This window comes from Neoarius graeffei, chromosome 14 (assembly GCF_027579695.1).
Source record: "Neoarius graeffei isolate fNeoGra1 chromosome 14, fNeoGra1.pri, whole genome shotgun sequence".
Taxonomy (NCBI): domain Eukaryota; kingdom Metazoa; phylum Chordata; class Actinopteri; order Siluriformes; family Ariidae; genus Neoarius; species Neoarius graeffei.
Window position 1 is genome coordinate 29,755,092 of NC_083582.1, and position 18,064 is coordinate 29,773,155.

The window sequence follows — 18,064 nt, forward strand, 5'->3', positions numbered from 1 at the left end:
TCAGAAAACAGCTGGAAATCAAAGCACTCAGGTCCCTGTCTTTGCCAGATAGCAGTAGCCCAGGCTCGCGCCTTACCAGCTAATAAGGTGATCACAAAGGCAATCTTGCGGCGATCCATAGTGTAGGTGGTAGGCTGAAGCTCAAAGGTGAGTTGACACTGGGTAAGGAACTCTCGGCACTCACTGTGCTTGCCGTCATACCTCTGTGGTGCAGGAAGGCTGGGTTCGCGAGGTGAAGAAGGCAGCATTGCAGGAGGCACTGGAGCAGGAGTGGGAGCTGGATCAGGAGCAGGAACTGGATCAGGAGCAGGAGATGCAGGCAGAGATGTCAGCTGTGCCAGGGTTTTCCCAATTTGCTGAAGCAGTTCCTCGTGGCGAGCGAGGGCCTCACGTTGGCTGGTGAGCGTACGTCCATGAGCGTCCATGGTTGCTCCGAAGCGTGTCAAAGCTGCCATAATTCCCTGAAGGTTGGCCGGGTAGACAGTTGAAGCAGCCTCTGCTGAGTCGGTCATGACGGAGTCTTTCTGTTAGGGTTTTGCTGGGATTCGAACCTGGTTCGTTGGTGTGATAATCCAGCAAACCCCCACTAGGCCACCAGGGGGATGACTCAAATGCAGAGGCGTGAGGCGGAAGTAGAAAAAGAATCAAAAGGTTTATTTAAACTATATACACTATATACAGGGCAAAACAAAAGACAAAAAAAAAACCAAAGAGTATAATCCAAAAGAAAAGCAAAGTGCAAAAATACAAAAGCTAAGAAGATCAAAAAACACAGTACAAAGGAAACTGGAGATAAACATAACAGCACAAAGACTCCGTGACAAGAGGACTGAACTCAGGGGTATAAATAGACAAACTAATTAAGGACACAGGTGAAGATAATTAGGCAATTAACACAAACACAAGACACAGGAACAGTGGCGGCCTCTAGAGGCCAAAATAAACATGACATGAAAAGGAAATAACAGCGGCCTCTAGAGGCCAAAACAGTCCTAGTCCTAACATACCCTTGCAAGAGGGCTTCTCCGAAATGAAAACCCACACAGCATTTCACCCAGAGAAGTGCCCTCTGAATTCATACACCCTGTTTTATACAGCTTAGCATGAACTTGCATATCAGATGTTCTCCTGTTATCTTATTTCATGGTCGGGGCAACTCCTCTGCTATCTTTATCTCTACTATGTATGCAAGCTTATGATAACCTTGTAAAATAGAACACAAAACAACATTCTTCATCTTATATAAACATGAGACACTGTCTCTGAAGCTTACTTTCTAAAGATCACTAAATTCATAAATTCTCTAAAAATATTTTTTCCTCTACACATTCCCCCTTTTATCAATTCTTTGATAGCTATAATACAAAATACTTATACAAAAGCAAAATACTTTCCCGAATACATCTTTTCTGTTTCCTGTCTGTTTGTCTCTGTGTCAGCCCTGCGATAACCTGGCGACTTGTCCAGGGTGTACTCCGCCTCTCGCCCATAGTCAGCTGGGATAGGCTCCAGCTTGCCTGCAGCCCTGTAGAACAAGATAAGTGGCTACAGATAATGGATAGATAGATGGTTCCCATCCCTCCTATACAGGTTTTCAACAGGCACTTCATTAACAGGGAAATGGAAATGATTATACTACTGTTTTTGTGAGACATAGGCATCTCTATGCAAATGGCAAATGAACAGATAGGAAAATATGCAGATTCACATTATATAAATCAAACTTCACTATTGTGTTATTTCTTCAGCCAGCAATAAGCATAAGCAAAAATATCTATAGTTCATAATCATTCACATTCAAGAAAGGGGGGTTATATTTCTCATATGTCCTCAGAGGCCAGTCCGGGAGCTCTTCTGGATACGTCTTCACCTTCTGGTAACTTTCCATGATGGCATGCATCATCTTCATCATCGTATCTCTCAAGCATTGTCAGATGCAAAAACACTGATAGGTGCTGTTAGGGGGTGATACTTCACTATTCTTGACCTATTTTGGTGCTCCAAGTACAGGTGCGCCCTTCTGCACTCTTTCTACCTCACCGAAACTCCATGACACCCCGCTAGCTTCACCTACTCACTGTTCTCTTTCCCTCTCATCTCCGATGGTTCCTCTTCATCCTCCTCTGTTCCTCCTAACAGTGTAATCGCCAATCACCAGGCTTCAAATCATGTAGAGGTTCAGACGATGGGACTGGAAGTGTGTCCTTCACCTGCTTGTGAGTGATAGCAAGAGCAGAGAAGAGATCCACACAATAATGCAACATTTCATCTTGACACAACACAGTTAGGGCTTGTGGTTTAGGCCCTGAGCCCATGCCAGTATTGGGTGGCCTGCCAAACAGAATTTCAAAGGGGCTGAAGTTGTTTTTCACTCTTATGCACATTCTCATATGAAACAGCACAATACAGAGAGCCTTTACGCAATTCAGGCCCTTATCTTCACAGCATTTGGCCAATTTGTTCTTCAGTGTCCCATTCTCCCTTTCTGCTGCATCATAGATAAGCACAGTGGTGTCTTATTTTTCTTCACAAATTTTGTGGGACAAAATTAAAAATAGCTCATCATTCCCCCTTTTGATACATGGTCCTGCCCATGTATCAGCTTAGCAAACACAGGGAAATAACAACTAAGGAGGCAAGGCATTCCCACATGACTTGGCCTGGTATGAGGACCATACCACACCCCATTATGTTTGACACAACCGACCTTTTTTCCCCAGCATGCTATCTCCTTTAATGTGGCTGGTGACTAAATCTGCTCCAGCATAGCAAACCTGAAAAGAGGATTCTGAGACATAATTAGGGTTAACACAAGCACAAACAGGGAACTCTTGGAAGCAGCTGCTTTAGCGTCTGCAGCAGCATTACCTGCAGAGGCAGGATCAGTCGAGTTAGTTACAGTAGTTAGTTACTTAGTTAGTTAGTAAGGCATCACATTTACAAACCTGCTTAGGTGTGTAAAATTGCATCTAACAGTTCTTTGATGAGTGTGTGATGTACTGTAGATGTTAGATACCCATGATGTTTCCACAACCTACCAAATGGTGAGCTACTCCAAAAGCATACCTACTGTCTGTGTATATGGTCACTGTCTTGCCTTCTGCGAATTTACAGGCCTCTGTGACTGCCACTAGTTCAGAAGCCTGTGCTGAAAAGTGACTTGGAAGTGACCCTGAAACAAAGGTTTTATGGGCAGAGACCACTGCAAAACCAACAAGGTTCTTACCTGAGTCTGGGTTTTTGAAGCGAAGCCATCCACAAAAAGCAGTAAGTCTGGGTTTTGCAAAGGGACCTCACTGAGATCAGAGCAAGGCAAACAAACCTGCGAAACGGTAGATATGCAACATTGAGGCTCACCATCATCCTCAGTGGGTAATGGTGTCATGGGGTTTAAGATAAAACAGCATTTCACTGTGATGTAAGGCATTTTGAGTAACACAGCATTGTATCTGAGCCAGTGAGCTGCTGACAGATGAGGTGTTTTTTGTTCTATGAGAAAAGCAGGAACAGCATGTGGAACCAATAACGTTAACTCTGAATAGCTCACTATGTCTCTTGAGGCTACTATGGCCTTTTCAGCTATGACAACAGCTCTGAAACATAGTGGTAGCCCTGCTGTGACAGGACAATAATATGCAACTGGTCATAACTTACCTCCATGCTGTTGTAGTAATACTGACATCATACATCCTGATTTCTCATCGACTGTCTGGACAAAAAGACAAGCAGGGTCTGGGATTCCCAGTGTGGGAGTAGGCCCTTGCCATGGATCAGTAAACTGAAGGGAGCCTCAAGTACAGTTGCACGACAATATGAGCACATCTCCAAAAATGACATCATTTGCTTCTTGGTTGGAGGTTTTGATATATTTTGTATGGCTGTGATTCTGTGATTAACCATGAATCATGGTTGGAAAAAAAGGATTAACATGCAGACACCCTAAGCCATAGAAGAAATAGGTTTCTTTCAATCTTGCATGACAGGCCTCTCTCTTTCAGTAAAGAGCACATCTTATCTCTTCCGTGCTCCCTTTACAGCCTAAACATTGAAACCTTGAAACTGGGTACATGCCAGATATTGAAAGAATCCAAAACAGTCTCTCTCTCTCTCTCTCCCTCTCTCTCTCTCTCTCTCTCTCTCACACACACACACACACACACACACACACACACACACACACACACACAAAGCAAAAATCTCTCTGCTTAGATGGTAGAAATTGCACATTTAAATTTAGATGTTTAAAATCTTCTTAAACACTTAAAATTTTCTATTACACTTACTATGTATACTATTTGATGGTATTTGTGAATGAATAGTATGGAGATTAGGAACACTGGAAGCTCGAGCGCTTACAGCCTGCAGGTCTTGTACAAATCTCCACTCAGTGGGTTACTCGGCTCAGTGTATTTCTTAACTGGGAAAATGGGAGTGCGCACGAGGGAGTTAAGACAATCTACAATTACCCCTGCTGCCTTTAGGGAATTGAACACAGGCCTAATGCCCTCTATAGCTTCAGGTCTCAGGGGATACTGGGATTTACAGGGTTTAAAATCAGATTTTGGGGTGATCATCACTGGCTCAATACCCTTTATCAGCCCTATGTCATGTTTGCCCTGTGCCCAAAGCTGTTTCAGGACCTCCGCTAAACACGGGGAGTCAACTGTAAGTTTACCACATCCTTGGCACAGGTTTCTCACCAATTAACCCTAAGTTTCTCTTGACAGAGACAATGAAATCCAAATTTGTTTGAAATGCAGTCATGTTTTTACTGCACAGTGCTCTTGGATCACTTGCATTTACACACTTCAACACCCATGGGCCAAAATCCTTCCACCTATCCCCTTGTTGTTTTGCCAATGACATGTGCGGAGCCATGTGTGAACTAAACACCAGTTGATAACCGCTTGTTGGTTGCACAAATGTGGCGCACCTGTGACTATTCCAAAATAACTTCATTAATAACAGTTTTTCACATCCCCCTACATTCCTTAAACCAGTCATGCTCAAATTTAACATCTGGGTGCCCGTAGCTAATGTGAGTGGTGCAATGTAAGTTTTCTAATTGCCTATAATCAGTACCACTTGGGCTAGTGTGTGTTTTTGCCATCTCAGTCAGCTCCCCATTCATATTCAGAACTTCTGAGGGCACCAGGCTCCACTCATACACATAAAGGGGTGGAGATGGGTCTAGTTTAACCATTATTCATGACTGCACTCTCCTCATCTGGAATTCACACTACCTATAACCCATCTGTGGTACTCAGGAGACTTATGTCTAATCTGTGCATCAGATCTCTCCCTAGTATATTTACTGGGCAATAATGAGACAATAAAACTGAAAACCCAAATGTTTCAGACTCACCCAGTCTACAGTGGAGTGGCTCAGTACATTTCTCGAGGACCTGTTGTCCAGAGGTGCCCACAGTGATCTGGGATCAGTTGCTGATCTTTGGCTGTGTAGAGAACTCTGAGGATCTAAGGGCAGAGTGTCCCGCTCCTGAATCTACTAAGAAATCTAGAACCTTATTAGAAACAGAGAAAATATTGGCATTTTCAAGCATAATTCATCAGTGTGTAATGCATATGTACCTACTTGTTTACTTTCCTTACTCTCTGTGCAGGCTGTAGCAAGCGGTGAGCATAAAGCAGATTCTTCATTGCCAGAAGCTTGAGCGACTAGGACTGGCAGTCAGTCCGCCATCTCAGTACTCTTGGGACTGCTTAGATAATGTGGACATTGGTCACACCAGTGATTAAGTGAGCCACAAATGAAGCATCCATCTTGGTGCTGTCAACCTCTTCCTCTCCCATGACCTCTTCCACATGACCTTCCATGTCCCGCTCCATGCTGCTGACTTGCTTACATACCTTGCACCACCAAAACCATTGTAAACATGGCCTTAAGAAGAGTGTTGCCTTTTTTTCTCTGATTTTACTGCCTCTTCTCTACATGTGCTGGATGTCTCTGCAGATATTGTGTTACTGTCTCATCATCCTGTTGCTTACAGATTGTTATTTGTGTGATGTCCATTTGGACTGGAAATCTCGTTCTGACAGCATCCTGCAATCCAATAACGGACTCTCAATAGGCCCGGTTACTGGCATGCATCCAATCTGGGTGATTTGCATGCTCCTCTTCTTCAAGAAACTTGTCCTGGATCTTGCTGAAGTCCAAATCTAGTTTCTTTGCAAACATTCAGCACAGTTCATGGCTGTTGGGGAAGTATGTTTGACAGAAACTGTTGAATTCCTCGGTATACTTAGGACCACCATGCTGTCTGGGATCCTTGATCTCAGCAGCCATCTGCATAACCTCCTCTGGACTCCAGGCATGGAAGACCATAGTTGGGCCTTCTGGTCTGGCCACAGCGACCACTGGCATATGGATATCTGTGCAAACCTCCCTATCTTTATCAGCATGCACTGGGTAGCCTTTAGTTTCCTTCTTCATTGTGTGCGACCTTGTGTGTGATGACACTGAGGTAGATGTCGCTACCTGTGTGAAGCTTTCACCTTGTTCAAATTCCTCTATGGGTTGATTATGGTCCTGCATTTGTTGACCAGCAGAAAGTGACACAGGCACTGTTTCTGGAGGCTGAGAAGAAGATGGAGGAGGAGGGGGAGGGAACAAATCCTGCATCGGGTTGAGTTTTGGATGAATGCCAGCATTCCTCTGCGAGGCTCCAGGCACATAAGAGAGTGGAGCTGAAGCTGTAAAAGCACTAGAATTCTGATTAGTTCCCTGACGTTCTACCTGACCCTAATGTGTATGTGAATTTGCCAGTTTATCTCTTATCACAGCTTCCACTTGCCACATTTTAAATGCACCCCAATCAACCTGTATTCTACATTTCTTCTTCCTTTTTCTCATTATCTTCCTCTACTTGTTTCAACCTCTCCTTAAAATTCTGGATCTGTCCACTTAAACTGCCTCCCTTTGGAAATTTGCATCTTTCTTCCCACATCCTAAGTTGCTTACACAAGTCAAGTCCATACTTAATTAACATATATTTTACTTTTGGAAAAGGGTAGGTTTCAGGAGTTATCTCAGTTTCTGACTGCTTTGTTCCTTTCTGTCTCATTTTCCCTTGTATGTTGCAAAAGACCGTGTTTTAATCTCACTTTTACCCCAAGTGTGTCGTGATCACGATTGCTTCCTGCTATTTGTCAATAATAGGTAGGTTTCTAGTCCTTCCAAAACCTTACTTGAAAAGAGCAGAAAGGGTTTTTCTCTCAACCTGGTACATATTCACCCTCTCAAAAATACGCACACTGATGGGTCCAACCATCTAGACACGCGTCTACTACAGTTCACTGCGACACATAATCTCTTATCGTCAATTTACAAGAATAAAAGAAAAAGGCTTTTCCTCACCATGAGTTTGTTGGATATCAGCAGCAGTGGGGGATCCCCTGTTGTCTAAAGACTCAGTCTGTCTCTGGAGATCTCGTCAGACTTGCTGGGCAATACATTTTCTTGCTACTGTAACATGTGAATTTCCCCGATGTGGGATCAATAAAGTGAATCTAATCTAATCTAATCTAATCTAATCTAATCTAATCTAATCTAATCTAATCTAATCTAATCTAATCTAATCTAATCTAATAGTTTCCCCAAACTTGGATCTGGAAAAGTCCCTGCTACTCATGCTATCCCATCCTTGTTGAGAAGAATTATGGTGGAAAAACGTAATCAAACTCAAGGCTGTTAGGAAAAAGCAGACAGAAATATGAGTTTATTAATACCCTTGCAAGAGGGCTTCTCCAAAATGAAAACCCACACAGCATTTCACCCAGAGAAGCGCCCTCTGAATTCATATACCTTATTTTATACAGCTTAGCATGAACTTGCATATCAGATGTTCTCCTGTTATCTCCTTTCACGGTCAGGGGCATCTCCTCTGCTATCTTTATCTCTGCTATGTACGCAAGCTTACGATAACCTTGTAAAATAGAACACAAAACAACATTCTTCATCTTATATAAACATGAGACAGTATTGGTTTTTTTTTTCCATCTCTCTGGCCCTCACCATGTCGAGATCAGTCCCCTCGTGTCACCCAGACGTCTGGGGGTGAGTCGCAGAAAAAAGAAAGGAACCCCACAATCCAGTTCGCAATCTTTATTCGCAAGTCCCCCAATACAACGAGAGAATACAGGGATTTTATATGTGTCTTATCTGTGTGGATGAAATGACATCACTGTTTGATATCTGTCTATGTGTGTGTGTGTCTGTGTGGATATGCAGCTATGCATTGTGTGTGTGTGTGTGTGTGTGTATGTGAATGTGTGTGTGTGTTATGTGTGTGCGTCGTAGGATGTCAGACTATGACAACAGTGACTAGGTCAGTAAACCTTGGACTGAGCAAAACACATCTTAATTCCATCAATATGTATGTGTGTGAGTGAAAATATATCCTGTATACATTTCATATTAGCAGATGTTCTAACAGATATCAACATTTACGCACAACCTTAGGTCAGAGATAGCACAGGACAATATATTCTGATAGAATGTTCCAAAATATATCAATATTACGTCTCGAGCAATGTGTCTAGCTTAGACAGAAGGTCACACAGTAACTTGGTCAAGTTACACAGGAGACAGAGGAATTCAATGCCTTCTAGCTGAAATAGTAAAATAGAACAGAACAGAACAATATTAAGAATAAATCCTTACAATTTTGTCACAAAATGAATTACTGCCTTCTTGGTCAAGAATAAATACTTACAATTATTTATCCTTACAAAGGAATAAAACCTTACAGACAGTGTTGCTGAAGCTTACTTTCTAAAGATCACTGAAGTCATAATTTCTCTAAAAATAATTTTTTCCTCTACAGGATCAAAAGATGAATGCATGAACATATGAGATGATAGATCAGAATTTCAACTTTCATTTCCTGATATATACATGTAGATGTGTTAAACAACTTACAAAATGGCACCGTTTGTTTGAACCCACCCATTTTTCAAGTGATCAGACATACTGGAACATGTGACTGACAAGTGTTTCATAGTGTGCCCTGGTAGATTGATTGATTTAAAAATTAATACAGTAGTGCTAAATGTCCAGTCTTGGCTTGAGCCCTGGATTTTGCCTGTGAACACTGCATTTGTTGTTAAAAAAGGATAAACCAACATGAAGGCCAGAGAGCTGTCTATGGGAGAAAAGCAAGCCATTTTGAAGCTGAGAAAAGAGGAAAAATTGATCAGAGCCATTGCACAAAGCCAAGACCACAATTTGGAATGTCCTGAAAAAGAAAGAAACCAGTGGCATAATAACAACCAGACATCAAACAGGTCAGCCAAGGAAAGTAACAGCAGTTAGTGACAGAAACAGATTGAGAGATGTGAAGAAAAACCCTCAACCAACAGTCAGTGACATCAACAACTACCTCCACAGGGCAGGGGTGAATTGTAAACCTCCGCAATCCACTGTTTAAAGAAGAATTTAAGAGCTTATATAATATATAGAGGAGTTTATAATGTACTATAATATAGTATCATACTGTATATAGAGCTCATAACATACAGAGGCCATACCACTCATTAGCAATAAGAATTAGAAGGCTAGATTGGAATTCACAAAGAAATACAGAGATGGGCCACAATCATTTTGGAACCAAGATTAACCTTTGCCAAAATGTGGAGAAAGAAAGGATCTGCTCATGATCCAGAACATGACAGCTCATTGGTCAAGCACAGTGGAAATAGTGTCATGGCTTGGGCTTGCATGGCTGCTTCTGGAATAGGTTCACTGATCTTTATTGATGATATCAATATCATGATGGTAGGCGCAAAGACTACAGAAACCTTCTGTCTGCAAATTTACAGAGAAATGCATCCAATCTACAACCCAGGTGGCATGGTAGTGTTATGATTAGCACTGTTGCCTCATAGCAAGAAGATTCCAGGTTCAAACCTCATGGACAATGGGGGTCTTCCTGTGTGGAATTTGTATGTTCTCCCCATGTCTGTGTGGGTTTCCTCTGGGTGCTCTGATTTCCCCCACAGTTCAAAGACATGCAGATTAGGTAAAATACCCAACCACTGGGTTTGTATAAGGCAGTGCATACTTAGTGCTGGTCCCAAGCCTGGATAGATTTGAAAGCCCATATGAGATTAGCATAAGAGAAACTGGTTATTAACTTTCTGAAAATAAAGTGTATATATTTTTTTTCAAAAAAAGTTGGGATGCTGTGTAAGACATGAATGAAAACAGAATGCAAAGATTTGCAAATCCTTTTTGACCTACCCGTACTGAATTGAATACAATACAAAGACAAAATATTTAATGTTCAAACTGAGCAACATTTATTGTTTTTGTAAATATACACACATTCTGAATTTGATTCCTGCCACATATTCCAAAAAAGTTGAGACAGGGTCATGTTTACCTCTGTGTTACATCACCTTTTAACAACACTCAGTAAGCATTTGGGAAATGAGGACACTAATTGTCAAAGTTTTAAATGTGAAATGCTTTCCCATTCTTGGTTGATATAGGACTTCAGTTGCTCAACATTCCAGGGTTTCTGTTGTTGTATTTTATGCTTCATAATGTGCCTCTCATTGAAAATGTGCAGCACATTATGAAGCATAAAATACAACAACAGAAAAGAGTGTGGGTGCTAAACAGGCAGGCCATTTTAGCACCCGCACTCTTACTATGAAACCATGCTTTTGTACAGTGGTGTGCACGGGGGGTGGCGGGGGGTGGTTGCCCCCCCCTTGTGGCCTAATTGTTGAAAAACACATGCTAAAGTGCCCTCTTGGGAGCCAAAATGTGTGCTAGAGTGCCCCCTTGGGAGCCAAAACGCATGCTAGAGTGCTCTCAAGTGCCCCCTTGGGAGCCAAAACGCATACTAAACTGCCCTCAAGTGCCCTCTCAGGAGCCAAAACACGTGCTAAAGTGCCCCCTTGGGAGCCTTGAGGGGGAGAGAGAGACCAGTGTGATGATCAGCTAAGTAGAACACAGCTGGGTGACCATTATAAACTGTGAATGTAGCTTTAGGCTACATCCACACGACAACGGCAACGAGATTTTTTTTTTTAAATATCGCGTCCAATTTTTTTTTTTTAAATATCGCATCCACATGGCCCCTCCTAGAACTGCCACCTTATTGTGGTGGAGGGGTTTGTGTGCTTGAATGATCCTAGGAGCTATGTTGTCAGGGGCATGATGCCCCTGTCAGGGTTTCCCAAGGCAGACAGGTCCTAGGTGACAGGCCAGACCAAGAGCAGTTCACCAAAACCCCTAATGGAGCAACAACCAAGGACCGAGACGTTGCCCGGTATGGCGCAGCTGGGGCCCCACCCTGGAGCCAAGCCCGGGGTTGGGGCTCGCATGCAAGCGCTTGGTGGCTGGGCCTTTGCCCATGGGGCCCGGCCGGGCTCAGCCTGAAGAGGTGACGTGGGCCCGACCTCCTGTGGGTTCACCACCCACAGAGGTAGCAGTAGGGGGCTGGTGCAGTGTGGATTGGGTGGCAGTCGAAGGCAGGGGCCTCGACGACCTGATCCCCAGACACAGCGGCTAGCTGTTGGGACATGGAATGTCACTTTGCTGGGGGGGAAAGAGCCTGAGCTTGTGCGGGAGGTTGAGAGGTACCGGCTAGAGATAGTCGGGCTCACCTCCATGCACAGCTTGGGCTCTGGAACCCAGCTCCTCGAGAGGGGCTGGACTCTCCATTTCTCTGGAGTCGCCCATGGTGAGCGGCGGCGGGCTGGTGTGGGCTTGCTTATAGCTCCCCAGCTCAGCTGCCATGTGTTGGAGTTTACCCCAGTGAACGAGAGGGTTGCCTCTCTGTGCCTTCGGATTGGGGAGAGGGCTCTTGCTGTTGTTTGTGCCTACGGGCCGAATAGCAGTGTAGAGTATCCGGCCTTCTTGGAGTCCCTGGGAGAGGTACTGAGGGGTGCTCAGACTGGGGACTCCATTGTGCTACTGGGGGACTTCAATGCTCACGTGGGCAACGATAGTGACACCTGGAGGGGCGTGGTTGGGAGGAACGGCCTCCCCGATCTGAACCCGAGTGGTGTTTTGTTATTGGACCTCTGTGCTAGTCACGGTTTGTCCATAACAAACACCATGTTCGAGCATAGGGGTGTCCATAAGTGCGCGTGGCACCAGGACACCTTAGGTCGGAGGTCGATGATAGACTTTGTTGTCGTTTCATCTGATCTCCGGCCCTATGTCTTGGACACTCAGGTGAAGAGAGGGGCTGAGCTGTCAACTGATCAACACCTGGTGGTGAGTTGGATCCGCTAGTGGAGGAGGAAGCTGGACAGACCTGGCAGGCCCAAACGTATGGTGAGGGTCTGCTGGGAACGTCTGGCCAAGCACTCTGTTGGGGAGGTCTTTAACTCCCACCTCTGGGAGAGCTTTTCCCAGCTTCCGGGGGAGATGGGGGATTGAGTCTGAGTGGACCATGTTCTCTGCCTCCATTGTGGACGCGGCTGTTCGGAGCTGTGGCCGCAAGGTCTCCGGTGCCTGTCGTGGCGGCAATCCCCGAACCCAGTGGTGGACACCGGAAGTAAGGGATGCCGTCAAGCTGAAGAAGGAGTCCTATTGGGCCATGTTGACCTCCAGGACTCCTGAGGCAGCTGACGGGTATCGGCAGGCCAGGCGTGCTGCAGCTCGGGCAGTTGCGGAGGCAAAAACTCGGAACTGGGAGGAGTTCGGGGAGGCCATGGAGAAGGACTATCGGTCGGCCTCAAAGAAATTCTGGCAAACCGTCCGGCGCCTCAGGAGGGGGAAGCAGTACTCTGCCAACACTGTTTACAGTGCGGGTGGGGAGCTGTTGACCTCGACTGGGGACATTGTCGGGCAGTGGAAGGAATACTTTGAGGATCTCCTCTATCCCACCATCATGTCTTCCATTGAGGAGAGTGAGGCTGATGACTCAGAGGTGGACTTGTCCATTACCCAAGCCGAAGTCACTGAGGTGGTTTGCAAGCTCCTCAGTGGCAAGGCACCGGGGGTGGATGAGATCCGCCCTGAGTATCTCAAGTCTCTGGATGTTGTGGGGCTGTCTTGGTTGACACGCCTCTGCAACATCGCGTGGCGGTCGGGGACAGTGCCTCTGGAGTGGCAGACTGGGGTGGTGGTCCCTGTTTTTAAGAAAGGGGACCGGAGAGTGTGCTCCAATTATAGGGGAATCACACTTCTCAGCCTCCCAGGGAAGGTTTACTCCAGGGTACTGGAGAGGAGAATTCGACCGATAGTCGAACCTTGGATCCAGGAGGAACAGTGTGGTTTTCGTCCTGGTCACGGAACACTGGACCAGCTCTATACCCTTCATAGGGTGCTTGAGGGTTCATGGGAGTTTGCCCAACCAGTCCACATGTGCTTTGTGGATCTGGAGAAGGCATTCGACCATGTCCCCTGTGGTATTCTGTGAGGGGTGCTTCGGGAGTATGGGGTTCGGGGCCCTTTGCTAAGGGCTGTCCGGTCCCTGTACGAACGGAGCAAGAGTCTGGTTCGCATTGCCAGCAGTAAGTCAGACCTGTTCCCAGTGCATGTTGGACTCCGGTAGGGCTGCCCTTTGTCACTGGTTCTGTTCATAAATTTTATGGACAGAATTTCTAGGCACAGCCAGGGGCCGGAAGGAATCCTGTTTGGGAACCACAGGATTTCATCTCTGCTTTTTGCGGATGATGTTGTCCTGTTGGCTTCTTCAAACCAGGACCTCCAGCATGCACTGGGGCAGTTTGCAGTCGAGTGTGAAGCGGCTGGGATGAGAATCAGCACCTCCAAGTCCGAGGCCATGGTTCTCGACCGGAAAAGGGTGGCTTGCCCTCTTCAGGTTGGTGGAGAAGTCCTGCCTCAAGTGGAGGAGTTTAAGTATCTCGGGATCTTGTTCACGAGTGAGGGAAGGATGGAGCGTGAGATCGACAGGCGGATTGGTGCAGCCTCCGCAGTGATGCGGTCGCTTTACCGGTCCATCGTGGTGAAGAAGGAGCTGAGCCAAAAGGCGAAGCTCTCAATTTACCGTTCGATCTACGTTCCGACTCTCACCTATGGTCATGAGCTTTGGGTAATGACCGAAAGAACAAGATCGCGGATACAAGCGGCCGTAATGAGTTTCCTTCGCAGGGTGGCTGGGCGCTCCCTTAGAGATAGGGTGAGAAGCACAGTCACTCGGGAGGAGCTCGGAGTAGAGCCGCTGCTCCTCCACATCGAGAGGAATTAGCTGAGGTGGCTCAGGCATCTCTTTTGGATGCCTCCTGGACGCCTCCCTGGGGAGGTGTTCCAGGCATGTCCCCCCGGGAGGAGGCCCCGGGGAAGACCCAGGACATGCTGGAGGGACTATGTCTCTCGGCTGGCCTGGGAATGCCTCGGTGTTCTTCCCGAGGAGCTGGCCGAGGTGTCTGGGGAAAGGGAAGTTTGGGCTTCCATGCTTAGACTGCTGCCTCCGCGACCCGGTCCCGGATAAAGCAGAAGAAGACGAGACGAGACGAGGCGTCCACATGGGCAACGGATCAATAAAATATCAGGTACATATGGCAACGCAACGCTTGCTGAAAACGATGCAATATACATGCCACACCTCTACGTGCGCTGTAAGACAGTCCCATCAGAGACACCAGAACAATAGAAGAAGTAGACGCATGTGCATAAACCCCTTCTTCTGTAGCATCAGCCACATAAAGTTTTGATTATTAATCAGTAGCGTAAAACGAAAGACACGGAAAGAGGAATGAATGGGGGTAGATGGAAGCCAGTACGCCAACATTCTGATATCCTCCAGAATTCTTTAATGGTCCGGAATAAATTGAATGCTACACATTGATGGATTACTTTGTTCTTCTACGCCCTTTTTGAGGAATGTATTGTCGGACTTAAACCAACATCTGAAGAGGTGAGATCGCTCCTTTTTTTCCCCTATTTTTGCTGGTGGGATTGTTTTTGTTTTTGGAAAGCGCATGGGCGGTGCGCGGTTTGGTTATACTCAGTACTTCCGCAGTGTTTGGACTAAAGACTCTGCCCTAAGGGCTATTCTCTATATCTCTCTCTCACTTTGCATCATTACACAATAAATATTCACAGTGAAAATATTTTGTAAGCACGTTTCATGAACCAAGTTATAGGATTTGTTGACAACTCGCATCGAGTTCGTTACACTTCTACCCGGCGTGAAGCATTGACAGTCATGTGGTTGTGACGTCATCGTAAACAAATCCGTTCTACTCATCCAGACGACTTCGCAACGGCGCCGTTGCCAGATTTTTCCACTCTGGAACCCGTTCTCAAAAGATTTCGTTTTGGGGCACCCAAAACGCCGGTGCCATGTGGACGCCAGGCCGAAACGATAAACAATTTTATCAGATTCACCTGAATCCGTTGCCGTGTGGACAGGGCCTTAGTGTATATTATGATACACTTTGCAATAGTGTATATTATGATACACTTTGCAATAAAAAGGGTGCTGTATGTGCCCTTTTTTTATTTCCGCCCCTGCCCTTCAAAAAGTCTGTGCACGCCACTGCTTTTGTAACATGCGCAGAATGTTGCTTGGCATTGTCTTGCTGGAATAAGCAAGGATGTCCCTGAAACAGATGTCAATTGCATGGCAGCATATGTTGCTTCAAAATCTGTATGTACCTTTCAGCATTAATAGTGCCTTCACAGATGTGCAAGTTACCCATGCCATGGGCACTAACACACTGTCATCCCATCATAGATGCTGGCTTTTGAACTTTGTGCTGGTGACAATCTGGAGAACACAACATGGAGAACACAATGTGTTCGATTTCAATTAGAATCAGGCAATTTCATGTTCGATTTTGAATCAGGTGATTTCTAAAAACAATCTGAAATGTGGACTCATAACACCACAGCACACTTTTCCACTTTGTGTCAGTCCATGTAAGATGAGCTCAGGTCCAGAAAATTCAGCAGTGTTTCTGTATGTTGTTTATACGGTATGTGGCTTGTTAGATGCAGTGATGAACTGTGTTTATCGACAGTGCAAAAGTATTTATTGGCAGTTTTCCAAAGTGTTCCCAAGCCCATGTAGTAATATCCTTTATACAATCATGTAGGTTTTTAATGCAGTGCCACCTGAGGGAATGTAGGTCATGGCCGTTCAATGTTCGGCCTTAATTCTTACATGCAGAGCTTTCTCCAGATTCTCTGAATCATTTGATGATATTATGATTGTCAATGGTGAAATACCTAAATTCCTTGCAATTGTACATTGTGAAGCATTCTTCTGAAACTGTTGGACTATTTGTGCAATGCCCATACAGTTTTCCACAAAGTGATGAACCTCACCCCATCCTTGCTTGTGAACGACTGAGACTTTCCAATGACCATTTAACCTGTTTACCTATAGAGTGTTCCAAACAGGCATTTTTCAAAAAGGAAATAATTGCATTTTGTTTTTAGTTATTACATTTTACACAGCGACCTAAATTTTGGAATCGTGTTTCTAGTTTGAAGAGGAGACTGAAGGGAGAAACCCCACCAAACCAATCAACAGCTGAAAGAAGCTGTGGTACAAGCCTGGAAAACCATCATGTAAGAAGAATACAACAGTTTGGTGAAGTCCATGGGTCACTGGCTTGATGCAGTTATTGCAAGCAGTGTTGGCTACTTTAAGGCTATCTGTTCCAATACTTTTGCTCACCTAAAAGTTGGTTTGTCTGCCACCAAATGTGCCATGTTCTAAGTTGTTTAACACATGTATATGGAAATATCATGAAATGAAAACTGAAATTCTGATCATATTCATTTGTCTCATATTAATCCTTTGATCTCAACTTCGAATGTCTAGCAAAAGCAAAAGAATTGGTCTTCATGTTCCAGTACTTTCACAGGGGCTGTGTATTGGAATTGTTTTTCCACCTGTTTTTGTCTTGTTTGCATTGATGTATTCCTACATAGTTATTTCTACAAGTGGTGGTATGAACTATAATAAAATATAATTAGATAGGATGGCTTAACAACTTAATATTAAAGTGTTGTGCATATTACTGAAGAGCTAAGTCCAGGTTAATTTTGTAGCAAGTACAGTTTTACAGATACAGTTTGTAAACATTATAGTAACTTACAGTAATTAACTGTTGATCATCATATTTATTCAGTCATGATATGAGACAGATGTATCGTATTATATGATAGATATTGTGGTTTTTATTATTTTTTGTTTGTTTGTTTTTTTCCAGGCAGATAATGCATTGAGTAACTTTACGCTGATAACAGAGCAAAGTCAGTTGATTAGACACAGGCTTCGAGGTAGGACTCTTATCTTCATAGCCATCTGGTCTTTTGGCTTGTCTTAAATGAAAATAAAGCAGAACTGAAAATATATACAGGACCAGTCAAAAGTTTGGACACACCTACTCATCATAGTTTTTTTTTTTTTGTATTTTGACTATTTTCTATATTGTAGAACAATAGTGAAGACATCAAAACTATAGACTAACATACAGTATGGAATTATGCAGTAAACAAAAACGTGTTAAAAAACAAAATACTAGTGCATCTCAAATAATTTGACTAGCATGAAAAAGTTCAATATTTTCCATCAGTTATTTGAGAAAGTAAAAATTGAATTTTTCTAGACTCATTGCACATAAACTAAAATATTTCAAGCATTGTTCTATTGTAATTTTGATAATTATGGCCTACAGCGCAAAAAAATCTCAAAATATGACAATATTTCATTTCAAGTTTGAGTAAAACAGTATAAATACTATGGATTTCTTGGTCTAGTTCAGTACATGCAACCATAATCATGGGGAAGACTGCTGACTTGACAGTTGTCCAGAAGATGATCATCGACGCCCTCCATAAGGAGGGTAAGCCATAGAAGGTCATTGCTGAAAAGGCTGGCTGGAAAAGGTGCAAAAGCAGCAGGGATGACCGCAGCCTTGAGAGGATTGTCAAGAAAAGTCGATTCAAGAACTTGGGAGAGCTTCACAAGGAGTGGACTGAGGCTGGTATCAGTGCATACCACCACACACAGCCACCACACACAGATGTCTTCAGGAAAGGGGCTACAATTGTTGCATTCCTAATATCAAGCCACTCCTGAACCAGAGACAATGTCAGAAG

General features: G+C 44.3%; 1 protein-coding gene across 1 annotated transcript in view; it reads left to right on the forward strand.

Moving 5' to 3' along the window:
* Nucleotides 1-18,064, forward strand: part of frmpd2 (FERM and PDZ domain containing 2) — a gene marked incomplete at its 3' end in the record, with an annotated part of 63,074 nt that overhangs the window by 8,517 nt on the left and 36,493 nt on the right. The window contains 1 exon segment of the mRNA XM_060938831.1: nucleotides 17,173-17,242. Coding sequence (XP_060794814.1) covers nucleotides 17,173-17,242 — 70 coding nt within the window.